The sequence below is a fragment of the Dermacentor andersoni genome, chromosome 5, assembly GCF_023375885.2.
Source record: "Dermacentor andersoni chromosome 5, qqDerAnde1_hic_scaffold, whole genome shotgun sequence".
Lineage (NCBI taxonomy): Eukaryota > Metazoa > Arthropoda > Arachnida > Ixodida > Ixodidae > Dermacentor > Dermacentor andersoni.
The window spans coordinates 46,274,928-46,294,560 of record NC_092818.1 but is presented as its reverse complement, the minus strand read 5'-3'; the positions used below and the strand labels follow the sequence as shown (position 1 = coordinate 46,294,560).

At 47.3% G+C, this 19,633-nt stretch overlaps 1 protein-coding gene across 2 annotated transcripts in view; it reads right to left on the bottom strand.

Annotated features, from left to right (window-relative positions):
* Window positions 1-4,695: 4,695 nt before the first annotated feature.
* LOC140218462 (protein FMC1 homolog) overlaps window positions 4,696-19,633 on the bottom strand; it is a 38,933-nt gene continuing 23,995 nt past the window's right edge. For both annotated transcript variants that reach the window (XM_072288175.1, XM_072288174.1), the window contains exons 2-3: window positions 9,455-9,607; window positions 4,696-5,005 (exon numbers count right to left, since the gene is read on the bottom strand). In XM_072288175.1, the coding sequence (XP_072144276.1) occupies window positions 4,898-5,005; window positions 9,455-9,607 (261 nt within the window). In that variant the 3' untranslated portion in view covers window positions 4,696-4,897. The remainder of the gene's footprint in view (window positions 5,006-9,454; window positions 9,608-19,633) is intronic.

Here is a 19,633-nt window from a genome sequence, read left to right as displayed (position 1 = left end):
TACCTCTCATTAGGCCACGGATGCCTGGCAAAGCAAGCGTCCGTGGTTTGATGGCTAGGGTATCGGCATTTTTTGTTACAGCTCCTTTGTTTACGTCCGGCCATCGAACCGTTTTATTTAGGTATACTTATATATATATATATATATATATATATATATATATATATATATATATATATATATATATATATATATATATATATATATATATATATATATATGTATATATATATATATATATATGTATATATATAGATATATCGGGAACATCCTGGCGACGGCGAACAGTCGCCTGGAGTGTCCATATAGTTGCTATCGTAATAAAAAGGCAGTAGTCTTCTAACAAGCTATAAGGTTTCGCTACACACACAGTCAATACTCAGCTAGACAAACACATGCATCTAACATAAAATTGCATTTCCTGGCTGCGGCCTTTTGAGCCGCGCCCACTGACCACGTACATATGTGCCACAGTTTCCCGAAAAAAAAAAAATGAAAACCGATCTCGTTGATCGAGAATTTTTCTGCATGTCTATCGCAGATTCTACTTTACCGAGACATGTAGACCGCACGCATGCTCTTCTCGTGCCAAAACCGACTAGCTCTTTGAGACTTTGTGCGCGTTCGTCACGTGCCGGTTTGTCGTGTTACTAGTGACAGCTCGCTCTTTGAGGCGCTGCGTTTTAGACTGCACCGACTTCGGGATCGGCACACATGGCATCCCCAGTACTTGCCTCGTAACAGCTAACGCTACGTAGAAACAGCGCGTTGCCTGCCACTTTCATGATTGGCCCAGGCCGAACAGGTTTTAACGCTTAATCGCTGCAGTGCAAACGCCATCGACACCGCATGACATAGCTATAGGTGCATACGACTGAATAACACGTAGTCGCTGATGACGTCGCCACAATCCGTGTTCCTATCGCTTACGCTAGTGCGGTGCCTATGTAGAATCCAAAAATCGCCATGTCGCAAGCTCGCGTTGAAACAACGCCTCGTAGATACTTGGACCGAAATTTTCACTTTCAAGCCCGGCGTGACGAAAGCGGTGACGTCAAAATCAGCGCGGTTTACTCGGGAGCATCCCCATTAGATTCTATGGCAGTCGGACAAGGTAGCATGACGTCATGGATCGAAGTGCCCAAGCCTTGTGATATCTAGGAGGCGTTGGTCGAACGGCCGGAGCAGAAATCATGCCGTCGGCGTCACGCGATCATCCTCACGTTGCTGCTGTCGCCACCACAAAGACGCTCACGTCAGACGCATACGTTCCTCTTACACATACACGTTGGTCCAGTTTGTAAAGCTAGCGTACTCGCACACGGTGATGGGTAGCCAGCTAACAGCAAAATGGTTGGCATAACATCGGTTCCCACATTGCGTGTGATCCACTTCATTTCTTTCTATATTGACGCCAATTCAAGAAAACCTGGAAGTTTCATATCGCCAACCAGGGCGAAACTAACTTTCCCAGCCATTCACTCCTATTCGCTGGAACTCAGCCACAGGGTTGCTTTTCTTGCTACTTACAACTTCAATTAAAAAAAAAAGGAAATTCTGGGGTTTTACGTGCCAGAACCCCGATATGATTATGAGGCACGCAGAAATGGGGGGGGGGGGGGGGGAGGGATGGTTTCCGGATTAATTTTCATCACTGGGGTTCTTCAACATGCGCCCAATGCACAGTACGCGGAGGCGCTTTTGCATGTAGGATTCAATGGCACTGGCATAAATAATGGATCGACGAGGTCAGTCATTGAATACAGACAGACAGACAGACAGACAGACAGACAGACAGACAGACAGACAGACAGAGACAAAGAACTTTAATGACAAGGTCCTGAGAAGCTTTGCCCTAGGGCAGAGCTGCGGGCCGCAATGAAAGGAAATTGACATTATGATGCTCCTTCGCACACGTGATCGCTTATACTCGTAGCACGGCCTTTTGTTTTCACATGTAATAAGTACATGGTGGCTGTTGTTATCTTAGTCTTTAGAAAGTGTGCCCCCGCTGGGATGGTGAAAATCAAAACAACTAATACTGCGTGCTGCAAGATATATATACATACGAGGCGGCTGTTAAAAGTTATGTTCTGCGTCCTTACTTGCCATATTAAACCCCAATCTCATTACGAGGCCCGCCGCATCGGCGTACTCCGGATAAAATGTTTTTCGTCCCGCCCCCACAGGAATTTAGTCGGGCACTGTGAAGCTTGTCGAGATAAAGATGCGCTCGTACATATGCGGGCTGGACCACCTTAAAGCCCCTCCATCCACGCGCCACGCGCCAACCTGGTCGGCGGAAACGTGTATGGAGGGGCTTTAGACCACCTCAAATCCCATTCGCGTCGGAAACCAGTCTTCTCTCGTAGAGTATGTTTCCTTCGCGGACACTGTCGCCATAAAGATGTTCCTTTACGCACGAGCGCAAAATCACAGTCCTATACGTTTGTCATCGTTGTTGCAACAGCGCGGGACAGCCGCGTGCCTTCCCCCGCGCACGCGGTTCTGAAATGCACCGCTAGGTGGCTTTCTGTGGCGCCCCTACAGGCGACGCACAACGCCTGCGGTAAATTATTTAGTGTGCTCTGGGGTAGTATTCCTTTCTTTAGGATTTTGAAGACCACGACGTTCCTTTAACGAAAAAAAGAAAGGAGTGGAATATGTCCCGCCAGTACACCTTGAAGGAAGCCGGTGTGCTGAAAAAAATACAAGCATATTGTTTAACGTGATAGCGTTAAGGGGAAGCCTTAGCTCGGGTGCTCCTATCTAAATACATGTAAAAGGATAATTCGTTTTTCTCGGCAACCACTGCACCAAGTTTGACCAGGTTTGTTGCATTTAAATGAAAAACGTTAAATCTATTGACTGTTCGTTCCGAATTTTCGATTTAGGTTATTAATTTCCTGTCAAAAATTGGCAAAAATCGAGAATTTTCAGAAACGAAACTATGGGGTTTACAATTTTGTAACTCAGCAACGAAAAATCATAATTCTGTGAACTGCATCTAATAGAACATCTAAAGCGGTCAAAATTGATATGTCACACATGAATCAAAAAGAAATTAGTTAGTATGGAAATACAGCTTTTGCAGAACCCTTGTAAACGTCACAAATTCACGTAAGATATAAGATGACATATCGCATTTGTCCGCATTCAATGGTCTAATGGATGCCGTTTACAAAACCGCGATATCTGTCATTGATGCAGAGCTATGAATTTGTAAACTTCGTTCTTCTATTTCTTTCGAACTTTCAAATTATTGAAACTATTTTAAAGAAAATTTAGGAAGTAAATCGAAATTCCACTTCCAACAGTCACTAGAATTTAACTGCCTTTCTCACATGGAACAAATTTCATAAAAATCGGTCCAGGGGTTACCTCACAAAACGTTTTTGCATTTCACATGTATTTGTATAGTCGGAGTTGGGCCCGAGCAAAAGCTTCCTCTTAAGGGCCCAGTATCGCACAGAACGCGGCGTCGGCATCGGCGGATTTGTCCGTTATAGTAAAAAATCATACCGAACCACGCATACCCAACCACGCAGGGCCTTCGCCTGGCAAGGAGGCATTACTGAACTAATTGAATTTCTGAAAGCAAAATGTGTCAGAAAATTTGTAAAGTATGACTTTACACACCACCTACAGACATGGCAGCGTCGGATCGTAATTTGAATATACGAGAAAACATACTTCTGTTGCACGGAAACTCAAACACAAACCTCTTTTCCAGCTGCCGTCCAAGGGGGACCTGGTGAGTGGGTCGTCTTTAACTTGATGAAGTGTGTTAGAAACGTGTACTAATGCGTACATGAGTAATTACTATTATCCTAGTTATGAATGAGGTAATTAAGCGAAATTAATGGCGAATGGGGCCCGATAACGCTATTGCGTTCCACTCTTAAAGGCGAAGCTTGAGTGTCCTCCAGTTTTTAGTACTATTCTACATGTAAGTAACGAAACAGACGATATAGGAGGAGATCTGAAGTGAAATCTACTTATCCGTGCTAAGAACGTTACCACCCAGCCGGTACGCAAATGCCCCTGCGTCAGCGACTCTGTCGCTTGCTGATTTGACCTTTGTTTGCGTATTTTCTTGAGTCAATTGCTGAGAAAAAAAAAAGAAACAGTGCTAACTTGATGCCCGCGTTGCCAAGAATGCCTTCCTTCGCTCATAGCAGCTCAAAGCAGTGGGAGAACACCGCTAGGCAAACTCGAAAGCAGCTGCTACGCTTGTGTAGCTCCAACAGGTGCTAACATTTCTAACAAGCACCCCAGGTATTTTCATACTTCTTGCGACTGCGGAGGAGCCTTTAACTTTTTTTCAGGACCTTTTCAGTTGACAATGCAGTTTTCGTCAGAGTATTCCACGAGCACCGTGTGGTTCACGTGATCACGTGTGAGTCTCTACGAATATTAAGGATTCCTGAGTTAACATAAATGTTTATGGAATTGAGTTAAGGGAATAGGAAAGTTACTATAGATTCGTAAATGTTTCCTGCATGGCCACAACGCTGACCAGCGAGCAGTTTTGTTTTACTCTGCCATCGGCAAAGTGGAGGATTGTGCTCACTGCAACAACTCTTGACATTTTTTATATATACCGCATTGCGCGTGCAATCCATGAATTTTTGAGCCTCGACTCAGAAAAGCCGAGTACGAAGAGCGGACGCTCGCGCAGTCGTCACAACATGGTTCATCAAGAAGGCTTTTATTCTACATCTCTGCAGAAAACACAGATGCCAGGGCTTCTGTCTCAACAGGCGGGTTGCCGATCAAAGCCGCGTTCATCACAATGATGAAGCGGCCAACAGGTGGCGTTGCCGCGCAGAAACGACCTACGTGTTCTGCTCTGTAGCGTGCCCTGGGCACTCAGGACTAGAACTGGCAGTGCCAGTTAACGGTCTTGGCTATTGTCGAAGGGCTTCGGTACGCTCAGCCCGACGAGGTGTGCAGACTCCTCGACGCTTCGCTCCCCGCGAGCGTGGTACTGCAGGTGAAGCGCCTGCGAGCAGACGAAAAGTGGTCACCAATGTACATTTTATTCTATTTACGTTAGTGAAACACATAAAACACTGGTGCACTAAAAACAGACAATCGGAGGTACCGAAGTGAGAACAGAAGTTAAGGGGGTTGACTTCCTATAAGAGGACACAAATGAATATTGGTACAATTGTGGCAAACAGCAAGTGCTATAAGATCATACAAACCGTGTGTTAATCAAGAAAATAACGTTATAATACAGCGCTCACAAAACTAAACTATGTGGTAGCATGTGGAACAAGAAATCCGGAGAAGCATCAGTTACGACAACAATAAAATTATTATTAAACTTATATATCATACTCACTAAACATCCCCACGAGTTCGGTAATGCGTTTATAAAGTATGACTTGGCTTTGTGCTTGAACGATTGAAATTTGCATTCATCGATATCAAACGGGATGAAGTGTTCCTCAGTGATATCCGATGCCTGAAAACATGAGGGCCCAATAAGGAACATGATATGCCTGAAACCATGACATGCGGCTTTTACTGTCACTGCGGTGCGTGCCGTTTCGATAGTTTAGATAAGGGGGACGCAAGCGCTGGGGCCTGCTAGCGCTTGGGGTCACGGTACTGCGCGTGCGTAGACCCCTACGTAAGGGTCTGTGCATGCGCCGTACCGTGGCCACAAGCGCTAGGAGGCCCAAACGCTTGCGTCCCCCTAACCTAAACCTCTCTATTACACCCGGGAGGGGGGAGGAGGGTAACGTCCCAAAACCACGTTCGGTGATGGAGGGCGCCATGGTGGGGGAGAGGGGGGGGGACTTCGGATAACTTTTGATTACCTGTAGTTGTTCAACGTGTGCCCAAAAGCGCGAAACGCGAGAGTTTTTGGCATTCCGCCACCGTTGGAATGCAGCTGCGCCAAAAGGGATTGAACCCGCGACTTCGTACTCAGCAGCACAACCCTCGTAGCAACTAAGCTATACCGCGGCCTTGGCGTGTTCATTTCGATACTATGATGAAGGTAAAAAAAAAAGAAACTCTGCGCTTTACGCTCACCCTACTGTGAGGCATAAACAGTAACGTACGCCATTCATGGGCGTCTATTAAGGGTGTGAACATAACGTGAACAGAACGGCGCTCTTTAGAAGTACGCGCTTCAATTTTCCAGGCAAAATCAGCCGGAATTCATCACGCTGTAGATATAATTAGCTTCAAGCTTATTTTTTTTAATAGTTTATGAACTCATCTAATGACGGGCTTCAAATCTTGCACTAGGATTAACCGTGTGAACTTTTCTGTAAAGGTGTTAATTCGAATAATTTGCACAATGGTCCAGCAATAAAAGAATGGTCTAGAGAAACGATAAAGAGAAATATTCGATCAGTTTAGACTCATAATGTTTTCTTCGAAAATTCTATATTCATTAATTTTGCGATGGTAGGTTCATTACTACAAGCGAAAATAAAGGTGAGTTTTTTTTTTTTAATTTCGCCCCGAAACACCAGCACCAGCAGGACAGTGTGACATCACAGATTTCAGAGCACTCTGTCGTATTTAGGCCCCACTCTGACTCATTAAAAGTTTCTAAAACTTGTAATGTTTAATCTTTGGCTCCTTTATAACACGTACGATGTGTTCAATTTTTTACTAACAACCAACTGCACAGGCTTTAGCAGACACCGTCAAAATTTATAACGTCACGGTGTGCTGGTGCGGGAATTTCAAGCCGGCATTACCACTCTATTGTCCTTTTGGCGCCTTTTCTGGCTGACCAAGCTTGCCCTCACCGTAAGAATGGCGTTTTTTTTTTTTTTTTTTTTGGTATTGTAGAAGGGTAACTGAAGTATAACACAGGTGAAATCGCTTTTATCATTAGCCTTCCATTTAAAGGTCAACTGCAACGAATGTTCAATTTTGGTACATTGGTTTTGGGCAAAGATGCAGGTTTGCCGATTCTCTTTCTGATTAAGTTAGCAGCCTTTAAATAACTGCTAAGGAGACGACGTTTGCAGCTGGCAATTTGCGGATATGAGGAAAGTCCCAGAACATCACCTTCGAGATATTTTCAGCGTGCGCCTAAAGCCGTGGCATCCAATCTCGGAGGTCATACCCCGAAGCCACTCGTTTCGAGCGATGCGGCACTTTTGCCGAGCGGCAATGGCAGCATTCTTTTCTATTTTTTTTTTTTTTTGTAGCGAAACCTTCTTTGCCTCTTTGACTTTTTCACTGCTGCTGCTGCTGCTGCTGCTGCTGCCGTCTGGCACAGCGCGTTGGGGGGTGGTTCAGAGCGTGTGTATATATGACAGGAGGGCGGCAGAGAGGAAAACCTTTGTACCGCGTTGAATGTGCACAATGCTCTCTGGAGCTCTCTGGGTGTCGCCACATTAGCCTTTTGACAGCTGTAATTATCCACGAACTCGCCCGCAATTGTAGAGCTCACCTTTCTACTGATGTGCAAGTCTAGAGGGAAGCTAGATAGATAGTAGACAGGAGGTAGAAGAGGCAGTAAATGGGTAGAACCGACACAGTCGCGAAATGAGTGGAAGGGAGGGAACGGGAAACGGGTGACGTTAGAAGGAAAGGAAACGCTACTACTATAGACACGACGGCAGTTGTGGGCAAACAGGATAAATTTAAGTTCAAGGGATGGCATGATACGTTTCTGCTATTTCTGAAAAATGCATTTCTGCATGCTTGGAAGAAGCATTCAAGCTATTAAACTGGGAAGGCTTAGGAGTAAGGATCAACGGCGAATATCTCGGCAACTTTCGGTTTGCAGATGACATTGTCCTGTTCAGCAACACTGGGGACGAGTTACAACAAATGATTGATGACCTTAACAGAGGGACTGTAAGAGTGGGGTTGAAGATTAATAAGCAGAAAACAAAGATAATGATGAATAGTCTGGCAACGGAACTAGAGTTCAGGATCGCCAGCCAGCCTCTAGAATATGCGAAGGAGTATGTTTACCTAGGTCAATTCCTCACAGGGGACCCTGATCACGAGACGGAAACTTACAGAAAATAAAAATGGGTTGGAGCTCATACGGCAAACATCGCCAGATCCTGATTGGAAACTTACCACTGTGATTGAAGACAACGGTGTACAATCACTGCATTCTACTGGTGCTAACATATAGGGCAGAAACTCGGAGGTTGACAAAGAAGCTCGAGAACAAGTCAAGGATCGCGCAAAAAGTGGTGGAACGAAGGATGTTAGGCATAATGTTAAGAGACAGCACGAGAGCGGTGTGGGTCAGAGAGAAAACGGGGAAAGCCGATATTCTAATAGACATCAAGAGAAAAAAAATGGAGCTGGGCAGGTCATGTAATGCGTAGGTTAGATAACCGGTAGACCATTAGGGTTGCAGAATGGGTGCCAAGAGAATGGAAACGCAGTCGAGGACGGCAGAAGGCTAGGTGGGGTGATGAAATTAAGGAATTCGCAGGTTGTAATCGGTTGGCGCAGGACAGGGGTAATTGGAGATCGCAGCGAGAGGCCTTCGTCCTGCACTGGACAAAAGATAGGCTGATAATGATGCAAATTTGTCAAGCAGACTACTTACGCAGGGCGTGCAGAAGCAGAGCTGCATTAAAGAGCGCCGTAGGGCCTATAGTCAGGTACAACTTAAGAAGGCAGGACAATCACCGCCCAGATGATCGAAGCGCGGCACCTGATTGCCTCCGCGACTAAAGAGGTAGTCTGCCTGATGCGACTCGGCCCAGTTGGAAGCGGCGACTGCCATGTTCTCCGTCGGCCGGGTCACCGGCCGTCCGGCTCATGACGTCCATCTAGAGTGCGCGCCCGTTAGTGGAGGGTCGTGTGCATTCGCCTTTGAGGGGCAAATGACGCTGCCTTCCAAGGTTGTACCCCCCTATAGGTGACACCACAGAAGCAGTGACACGTCAAAACACTTCTGTACGTGCCGCGGTAGTTTGACGGCTATGGCATTGCTCGAGGTCACGGATGTGATCCCGACTGTGGCAGCCGCATTTCGACGGGGGCAAAAAAAGAGAACGTTCGTGCACTTCGATTTAGGGACATGTTAGAGAACACCACGGTGTCAAAATTAATTAGGAGTCTGCCACTACGGCGTACCTCATAATCGAATTGTGGTTTTGGCACGTACAGCCCATATAATTCAATTAAAGTTTAGCGCTTCTGCCACAATGCGAAGTGCAATGTGAAACAATGAATATGCTCAACCCTCTCCGAGGTTATGAAGTATGATGCACAACGCCTCAAGCAAACACCTCCTCCTGTGTGTTCTGTGTGTAACGCATACACTCGTATTTGAAACGTACAATTTTTGCAGGGAGGCTGATCTATATCTACACTACACGTGAAACACGTTATTTTTTTTTTATGCGGCCTAAAATTTCGTTGCAGGTTGCCTTGAAGTGTCGCATCTTCATTACTGCCCCATTTGCGCGCATGCCATTTTGCACGAGTGACCACGCACTTTTTCCTTGCGCGAGCTGGCCAGGTAGGTGCAGTAGGTGTCCATCTTGGCTTGCAGCTCCTGGTGCGCGCGGCAAAGGCGCTTCTCGGTCGTCTGGTGCTTGCGGGCCTCCGAGAGCAGGTACCGGGCAGCCAGGGTGCCGCGAACAGGTTTCTGCGATCAAAGAACATTCGCACTAGAATGCGTTGGTGGTGCAGTTGGTTTGTATATATATGCTTAAACAAGCGCGCATCTTATACGAGACAAAAGAAGGCAGTTTGACTAGACGGTGAAGCTCGTCTTTCTTTGGTTGGCCCCATGTATTGTGATTCAACGCAGTGAAATATGCTTTACCAACTAGCCCGAAATTACTCTTCTAAAAAGGCGGTAGACGCTGGACAAGCGCTAACTCGCTACTCGGAGCAGACAGCATACATACAAACATAGCCTCAGAGATCAGGTGGGGCGTGCTGACACCGCGCGCCACTCGATCTCGGAGGCTGGAATGCAAAGAAGCAACGAAGGTGCGCAGGCCATGTGGCTCGGAACATCGCAGGCATCTTGGCTGTCCTTATGGTATTGCGAGATGACTAAGGATGTTCCTCGCCACTTAGGCGCAATGCCGTCTGCGCCCTTGCTTCTTCATGGGTACATGCCGTCTGCTTCGAATAACTTTAGTTGCAAGTAGGACAGTATAGTTGCAAGTTAGCGCTTGTCTTATTGAGTCTACCTTTTCTTGCCCCGTCTGTGGTGTGCGCTTGGCAAACCTGCTGAGAAGTTCGGACGTTCGTCGCTGTGCACACTTCGTCAGTTGCCTCACACGCTTTGGTCGAACATTTTCGAGCTGTGCGTGTTAATGCGTGTAGCATTCTCTAGGAGCTAAGCGGCGATTTCTTACGACTGTCTAACCAATTTCATGAGCCAATCCTGAATATATATTGCAGACCAACACGGCGGCAGAAACCTCACGGTGGTACCGTGGTGGTACTACTCGTACAGTCCGGTACCGCACAGTGGTATGGGGAGTGTTCTCGCATCCTTCCCTCGTGACATCTAGCGTTTTGAAATGCTGTGCCTCTGGTCGAAGACGGTGCTGTTTGTAGACGCTGCATCTCTGAGGCAGTAGTAGACGCTGCACGATGTTCCGAAGTGGTCCTTGAGGAAATGGCCCTCAACATACCGGTTGGATCCCACGTACCGGGCATAGGGGCAAAGGGAACGCCACCCGTAATACATAGTATAATACATACGTACATTGCCACGAATGGCCGCCTCCCAAGGCAGGCTAAACACATTCCTGGACAGAAACTGGGGTTCATTCACTTTTTTCTCACTCGTGCATCGGAATAGAACTGCCACTATAGATTAATGAACGTCAGTTCAGTTTATTACCTTAAATGCCCCTTCAGTGGGCATTGCATAAAGAGTGCGATTATAAAATAATGATGTAAGAACATTTGCCATGTGGCTCACGATGACAGGTTATCGTTTATGGCTCTCAACCATCAGTTGGGCAGGTGATGGCGGCAATGTCATGGGAAAGGCCGTTGCATTCTATAGTTGCGCGGGGAAAGAAAGAAGCAGAAAATGCGGCAGTATGGGCGCGTGGTCTGGCAACTTGAAGAGCACGGCCAATGCGTTGATAACTGCCATATTCGCGGACAGCTTTCTGTGGCTATGAAGGGAAAGCTGCGGGCGTGTGGCTGCTGCACATGCGGTACTCTGCCAAGTAGTCCGCCAGCGTTTGAGAGTGCTTTTGGTTGATCGAACCAGATGCTCAACCGACGCAGCTTCAATGTGCGACCGTATTGCCTTTCCCCAGACACGGAAGGGAAACACCGCAAAATAAGTAAACTTTTACACTTAGAGGTGTGTTGCCTCATTTAACTGTTGCTAATAAGGTGTTTATGTTTTGTCTCCCTATCCTAAACTGACGTGGATTAAAACGCGGGACTCTTTCAAAAACGCCCTCATTTGTGCGCGCTCTGCCTCCGTAGCTTTCCCTACATAGCCACAAAAAGTTGTCCGCGAGCATAGCAGCTGCTGCTGAGTGCCTGGTGCGGTTAAAGTAAAACCCCTTTTTTCAAGAAAGTAGCGACACTCTTAGGTCTTTGCCGCTGCACCCTCGCCAGCGCCACTGTTCTCTCTTTCCTCCTCGCTGTTGCCACACCTGCGCTTCCCTTGCACTGATTTGCTGCAACGCGTGAAACGGCCCTATCAGCTGACCCTCACGTCAAGCAGACGTCATGAAACTTGTTTTAGCTACTTTTCACTTTTTTCCAGCCCCCATTTGCGGGCCGCGTGTTGATCGCGCCGCATGGCGTACGTGCGTTTTGCAAGTAAGGTGAGCTTCGTTTGCTGACAGAATGCCTGGCTGCTAAGCTTTTTCAATGCAACAGCAGGCCAGAATGACGACTAGTGTTGCTTGCAATTCCCAGAGGAAAACGGGACGCCATGCGGCGAAAAAAATGGCCGCACAACATTGGAAGAAAGCAATTCGCACCTTCGAAACACACCGTTCTTTCCAAGTACTGTACTTCTCCTAATACTTGTAGGCAAAGTTGCACGAAGTATTTATAATTTTTTTTGCAAGCCAGACTCTTAAGTGTATTCTTCACGATTTTAGAGCAAAATAGGCAACACCCTTCGCATGTGTGGGGTGGCCAAAGCTTCAAGGAATGTCAAAGAATTGTTGCAGGGTGGGGGGCTCAAATACCGGCAAAAACATGCCGGCGATATGGTTCTAATCATTCCCCGCAAAGCCTCGACAGCGGGAGCAACGGTAGCAAAAATGGATCGTCGCTTGGGCGGGAAATTTCTTGCTCTCATCCCTTCCTTTGTCTTGTCGGTGTTTCTTTTCCCACTCGATCATAGGCGCGTAAGCGACGAAGTTCGTCTGCAGTACAGCATGCGGTTTAAAGGCATTTTGCTAAAGTTCGGAATGCCGTTTGCCGCTTATATTGTTTACCGATTCATTACCGCGTAACGCTAGCTACGCAGCACGACTGCACGAGCGCATTGTGTTGTATGTTAAAGCTACTGAAGTTTGCAAGAACTGAAATTGTTGGTTTTATGTGGCCCGGTAAATCCTCGCACCAGCTGTCACGCACTGCATGTTTTTACATCTATTTTATGCGTGGCTTCGCACATGTTTAACTGTTGCTTGTTGCTCCATGCATAACTCTTGTTGATTCTTTGGAGCTGCGAGGTTTTCACCCTGCCTCGTTTGTAAAGGGTATAAATCACGCTGTGAATTACCGGAATGATACCAAGGAAGTGCTTTTTTACCAACTTTATTCTTTTCACCCGAGGGCATCTCAGATATCGTGTTTTTTGGGGGAAATGTGTTTAGAAAATAGGTAGTTCAGGGCGAAAATTGGCTAATAGTTGCTGCATATGGTATTTTTGTTCCATTTTTCGCTGATAAGTTCCTGTCACGTTTGGGAAGTCATCACACCTCGATGCTGCCTGAGCAGACTTAACACGCCGTGTGATTTGTTTTTTTCACAACGTAGTCCCTTCTTGCATGTGAATTTTGTACTCAACTAAATTATTTCTTATTATGCTTACGCTACAGAGGACTAAACCCGGCCTTGCCGCCAGCGCTCATCTACTTTGACTGGCGCTGCTCTGCCTTTAAATATATCATGTGGCACCTCTCTCTAGTAATATAAAAAAGAAGTACTGAAAAGTTAGTCAGGCTTTAGCTTTGTACGTTTCCTAGCAGCTCCCTTGGGGAATATAAAATTGCAAAAACTGCAGCGGCAACGGCAGTTCATCGGCGTATACGCAGAAGAATTGCATCGGTAGTACAGCACTAACACGCCCTTTTATTAACCCATGCATTTGGTGACTTCGTTGACTGGTGTACGCGTTTCCATCAATAAATTCGCAATTACTCTTCTTGAGGCGACTTCGACTGAACTTATTCTGCGATGTCACATGTATTCATCAGCAGAAAAATCCCAACGGCATATGCAGACATCGCGCCGTGTGGATTTGTTTGATATAAGTCTGCACTAAGGACGGGTGTTTATTATTGAGGTACAGAAGCAGCATTACGGCAAGGGTAGAACTTAAAAAAAAGCGATCGAAAGATCGCATTACTCAATAAAATTTATCGGCTAGTTAGCATGAGCTCCACTTCATGTAAATGGGGTTCATGGTGTTTGTTTGCAGGACGCACCTGACACGTATGTGGACCATGTTGTCCCAAACACCGGTAACATCGTGTTCGTACTCGTTCCCACAGAGGTCAGCATCTTCCCTACAGCTGTCACCGCAGAAGAAGCAGTCTGGTACCAGAACAAAGGAGAAATCGCAGCCACGAACTTCAGCCATCCTTGCTGCAAAGGTTTGTCGTCTGCTACTGCTCCCGCGCGTACTGTTGGAAGCACCCGCTAGGTGGCTATCAGTGGCGCCTCTATAGGTGGGGCACGAGGCATATAGTCATAAATAAAGGTTAGATTTTGGTTGTGTGTCTAAAAATGTTTCAAGTGAGTACGTTGAGTCGTCGTCGAAAGGACAAAGATCTCCACACAAATTTGTCGGTCCGCTCATTAACCAGCGCAGTGAGCTTTCATGCATGGTGTTATTTCACTGGGCCCAGTACATTGCACACATATTTTGTGCAAGTTAAATGTCGTGTTCAATACAATTTTACCGGCGTGCCCTTGAGGTCTGCATTCATGGTGTCTACCAAGTTGACATTTCCAAATTCCCTGAGTTTTCTAGGTTTTCCCTGAGTACCTTTGCCAAATTCCCTGAATGACACAGAGCTTTGTTTCATGTCAGGACGGGCTGACAACATGTCGCCCGACGATGTCACTCTGTCGCACTAGTTACGCTAGAAGTCGAGGAAGAAGAACTGTGCGTGGTGGCTGCTGCAAAAACGAACTGTAAACGGCCGTTCGCTTAGAACTGACTGACTGGCTTTTCCTCTCGTGACAAACTGGTGGAGGTGCTGGGTACGCATCCACCGTATGCCTACGGGTCCTGAACCAGAAGCTACCGACGCCAGTACCTCGGGGACGGCAGAAATCTATCGAAGCAGTCGTCGCCTCCAAGGTCTTCCATCGCAATACAGTCCCCTGGCAAGCTCCGTGAGAAAGATGTCAACAACTACCGCAAGCCAAACCGAGGGGATCCCAAATGCTGCCGTACCATGCATTCTCAACGCGCCTCGCACGCCTAACCCGTTCCATGGCGACGCCTTTGAGGACGTTGAAGACTGGTTGGACTATTTCGACCGGGTCGCCGCCTTTAACGACTGGGACGATCGCCGTAAGTTGAAGAACGTCTACTTTTTCCTTTTAGACGCGGCGAGAGTATGGTACGAGAACCACGAAGCCTCATTTACCTGCTGGCAGGAGTTTTACCGACTGCTTTGCGAAGCCTTCAGCCCTCCCGAAAGGAAAGAAAGAGCCGAACAGGTACTGTCTTCGAGGTTCCAAATGCCAAACGAAACCGTCGCCATGTTCGTCGAAGACATGACGCGATTGTTCCGTCGGGCCGATCCACTAATGCCAGAAGACAAGAAGGTGCGTCTGTTAATGCGAGGCGTAAAGGAACAGCTTTTCGCGGGCCTCGTGCGCAATCCTCCTACAACAGTCTCTCAGTTAGTTCGTGAGGCAACAGTCATGGAACGTATGCTTCGGCAGCGGCTCTCGCAGTATGAACGCCAGACCACCATGACTGCTGCATGCTCTCTGTTTATGATGTACATGGTGAGGATGGAGAGGGCACTAGAAGGAAGTAATATCGGGTTTAATCTCTCATACAAACAGGCGGGTACAGTAGTAGAGCAGCAGCTCCCAGGTTTATTTTATGCGGGTGACATTGTGTTGCTAGCTAACAAACAAAATGATTTGCAACGTCTGGCTAATATCTGTGGACAGGAAGGCAACAATTTAGGTTTTAAATTTAGTTTTAGAAAATCAGGTGTTATGACATTCAATGAAAACAGTGAACAGACAGTGGAGATACAGGGCCAGGAAACACCTCGGATAACAGAATATAAATACCTTGGTATATAGATAAACGAAGGCAACAGATATATGGAAACATAGGAAAAAACAATAACAGTCAAGGGGAAGAAAAATGCAGCCATAATGAAGCACAGAGCGCTTGGCGATACAATAGGTATGAGGCCCTCCCCGGTATGTGGAAAGGTGTAATGGTTCCAGGACTTACTTTTGGAAATGCGGTTATTTGCTTTAAATCAGGGGTACAATCAGGACTCGACGGGAACCAAAGGTCAGTGGATCGCCTCGCATTAGGCGCTCACGGGAAGACTACAAATGAAGCTGTGCAGGGTGATATGGACTGGACTAGCTTTGAAGTGAGGGAAGCTCGCAGTAAAATTGAGTATGAAGAACGACTGAGGAATATGGAAGAAAGTGAATGGGCTGGGAGAGTGTTGAGGTATCTGTACAGGAAAAACATTGATTCACAGTGGAGGAAAAGAACTAGGAAGCTTACCAGCAAGTATGTGGCCTGTAGGGTGGGCAACACAGCAACAAAGAACGTCAAGCGCAAAGTCAGAGAGGCTGAAATAATCTCATGGGTGGCGGCAATGGAAAAGAAACCTGCCATGAGTAACTACTTAAGAGGAAAAAACGAAATCAGGAAAGAAACCATTTATGATAACTCAAAGAAAGCTCATTACTTTTCGAAGCGAGATCGGGATGCCTTAGAACACGCATATATAAAGGGAGATATAAGAAGGAAGAAGAAGCATGTGCTTGCTGCGGTAAAGCTAGGGAAACTATGGAGCATGTTTTATTGGAATGTGAAGACGTCTACCCAGCGGCTGATTTAGGCACCACTGGCCTCCTTGAAGCCCTTGGGTTCAGCGGGAGCAGTGGTAAAGTAAACATGTCCGCAATAGGCATTAAGGCGATTGGAGGATTGGTGGAAGAAAGGTAGGGAGACGAGAAAATATGGAGACGTACAAAAGCACAGTTCGCAATAGGGGATCAGAAAATTTGGGTGTGGTAGTTCATAGTGTTCTTTTTTCCTTTTTTATTGTTTAACCTAGGTAGGACATTAGGCAGTATAATAGCAAGAGCTTGGTGGGGCAACCCACCGCCCCGTTCCAAAGGGGACGCTCATCCATCCGTCCGTCCGTCCGTCCGTCCGTCCGTCCGTCCGTCCGTCCGTCCGTCCGTCCGTCCGTCCGTCCGTCCGTCCGTCCGTCCGTCCGTCCGTCCGTCCATCCATCCATCCATCCATCCATGGCTGTCCGAAAGATTAAGAACTAGAGCAGTCGGTGCAGGGCTGCGGTCATCTTGCTCAGTGGCATGTTGTTTTGCGTCATGTTCAAATGTCTCTTCAGTTTACACGCCCGCAGTCGTTAGCCTGCGTAATGGCCCACAATGGGCGAGCAGAACGCAGGATTCGAAGCCTGCTTGAAGGCGAGGAAGTCCTAAATGCTGGTCATCTTGTGTGCTGCGGTATAGGCTCCCTGCAATGGTCAGGCGGCGCAGCGATCGGCTCAGCCGTCAGCGCCACCGTGTCAGTTACCCGAAACACCGAGGCGGCCACTGCTGCGGAGGGATGCTTTTGCGGCGCTTGCTCGAAACCTGTCGGACGTTCTAAATTTCGGTTTTAAGGCAATCGAAAACATCGAGGCCCATTTTTGACCACCAACGCTTGAGAAAAGACGTCAGATATACCACTACAACCATGTATATCGTGTCAAAGAAGTAAGCAGCACGGACATCACAGGGAGGTGCTTAAATTAAATTATGGTGTTTTAGGTGCCAATACCACGATCTGATTAGTAGGCACGCCGTGGTGGGGTACTCCGGAATAATTTGGGCCACCTGGGGTTCTTTAACGTGGACCTAAACCTAATTACACGGGTGTTCTGGTATTTCGACCGCATAGAAATTCGGCCGTCGAGGCCGGGATTTGATCCCGCTACCTAGTGGTTAGCAGCCCAACACCATAGCCACTAACCAACCACCGCAGGTCGCGAAGTATTTGTCACAACAAAACGAGCATGCTTACGACGTCGAACTCAAAGTGAGTTACAAATTATTATTTTGTACCACTTAAGTGAGCAAATACAGCCGTGGACGTCTTTCAACGGTAATTTGTCGCTTGGAGCATTACTTGGAGCGTGCCTTGCACCTCACAACTGTAGAGGTTTTGGCGAATTGGCAGGTAAGTGCTTTTTTTCGCCGTTGACATAGTGCCTCAAGCATATTCTGGTATTGTCGTTCGGGCTCGAATGTGAGAGGGCGTTACCGCAGAAGCATCATAGAGAGCAATCAGCTGAGACTAAACAACGTGAAGACTGAACAAATATGCGCTAGCGTGCGCGAGAGAAATGCTAATTTTCGAATATTCGACGTGTGCTGCAGTGTACTCCAACCTTAGTTCTGTTGTTCTAAGCGCGAGAAAACATCGGCACGAATGAACTCCGTTCCAGCATTCGCGTTTTGATCTTGGCGCAGGAAGAAGCAGTGCGTACAAAGCTCTAACAGGGAGCGCTTACGAAGCTAGATTTGACACGTAACCACTGCGCGTTTGTTTTGGAGCAAGAGCTAAACAACTATTTAAACTGATTTACAACAGAGGGAATAAGTTCACGCGTTTTTACGCATTTGACGCTTCATTGTGTTTTTAGGGATGCCACTGCTGGTTTGCCTTAATCTTTTTTTCTTGTGTTTGCATTTACGTCTTAGCTTAACAGAAATTCGCAAGATTGACACGAACCGCGACGATCCACTTCAGCCACCGGGTTGCTTCCCCCGGTTTTGAACGGAAGCGGTACAATTTGATGCCGACATCCCCTTCGCGGTTGTGGCAATCCTTAACGCAGCAGTATCTGCGCTTGTTCTTTTTGTTCACACTTCTCACGAAGGAGCTGCCAAGAGGTCGCGGTAAACCACTGGATAATTGGAAAAGCAGGCTTTCAGGCGGGCCTGAGCGCACCACGGACAATGGTGAAATCAGTGAAATGACGGCGAAGGCCTACCTGCGGGCGCTCACCGCCGCTGCTAAGTGGCGCGACATGTACAGGAAAACTTCATTGCAGGGTGCCCATAAAAGCGTGCACTTAGACCTCCGTGACTGTTGAAGGCCTTTGCATGGAAATTTCGCGGCTTCGAAGCAAACCACACGAGTTGTGGTTTCAGTTTTACCGCGATGGTGTTATAAAGAGAAGTACTTTCTCTTTGTTATTCTATTAATTCGACCGCTATGAACGGGTACCATGACTTTTTATAGCGTGCGGTGCTCTCTGCAAGTCGTTACTTGAACCGCTTGAATGAGCCGCCGTGTCGAGAAAAAAAATCTTCCTGGCGTTGCGCGACCCAAGTTCTTTACATCGACGGTGTGAAGAGCAGCGTTCTGTGAGCTAAAATTTATTGTCTAGTTATCCCTGCCTGTGTTCACAATGCTGGATGCTGAACAAGAGAAGTAAACAAAAACCCATTTATGACCACTTTAGCGAGCTAATACGATAACTGTTCACCCTTGTAATTAAGTTATTGCGTTTTATGCGTGGTATGGTATGGCATGAAAAACTTTATTTTGGTCCTGAGGGATCAGTCTGGGACTGATGCGGGCCGCTCCCACGTCGGTACAGAGAGGCCGAGCCCCTCTGCCATCACACGGGCCCTCTGGACAGCCCTGAGTTGGTCCGCCAGCACTTCACTGTGCAGCATGCGCTGCCACCACTGTTCACCTCGAGAGCCATCACCGGCCAACGCCAAGCAGCGCCACAGCATGTGTTGTAAATCGAGCAAACCCCCACACTTACTACAATAGACTGAAACCCCGCAGTCCGGATTAATTTTATTCATGATGACCGGGTTAGGGTACGTTCGTGTCTGCAGAAGCCTTAATGTAACCGCCTGCGGCCTATTTAATTTAGGATGTGGCAGCGGGAATGCCCTGCGCCCTAAGTAATAGTGCTTGGTGATGTCGTTGTAGGTTAACAGTTGGTCCCTGTACTCAGGAGCGGGAGATCCAGCCCCTTCAGGGAGTACACGGCACACTAATCCTCGTGCCTCCCTGTGCGCCACCTCGTTGAGGTTACGCGGGGCTCCCTCCACTGTCCCCATGTGCGCTGGGAACCAAGTAACTGTATGCGAAGTGATATCCCTACCCTGTAGCAGTCTGTTAGCCGGTTTCGCAACAAGTCCTCTCGAGAAGGCCGTGATCGCAGATCGCGAGTCGCTAAACACC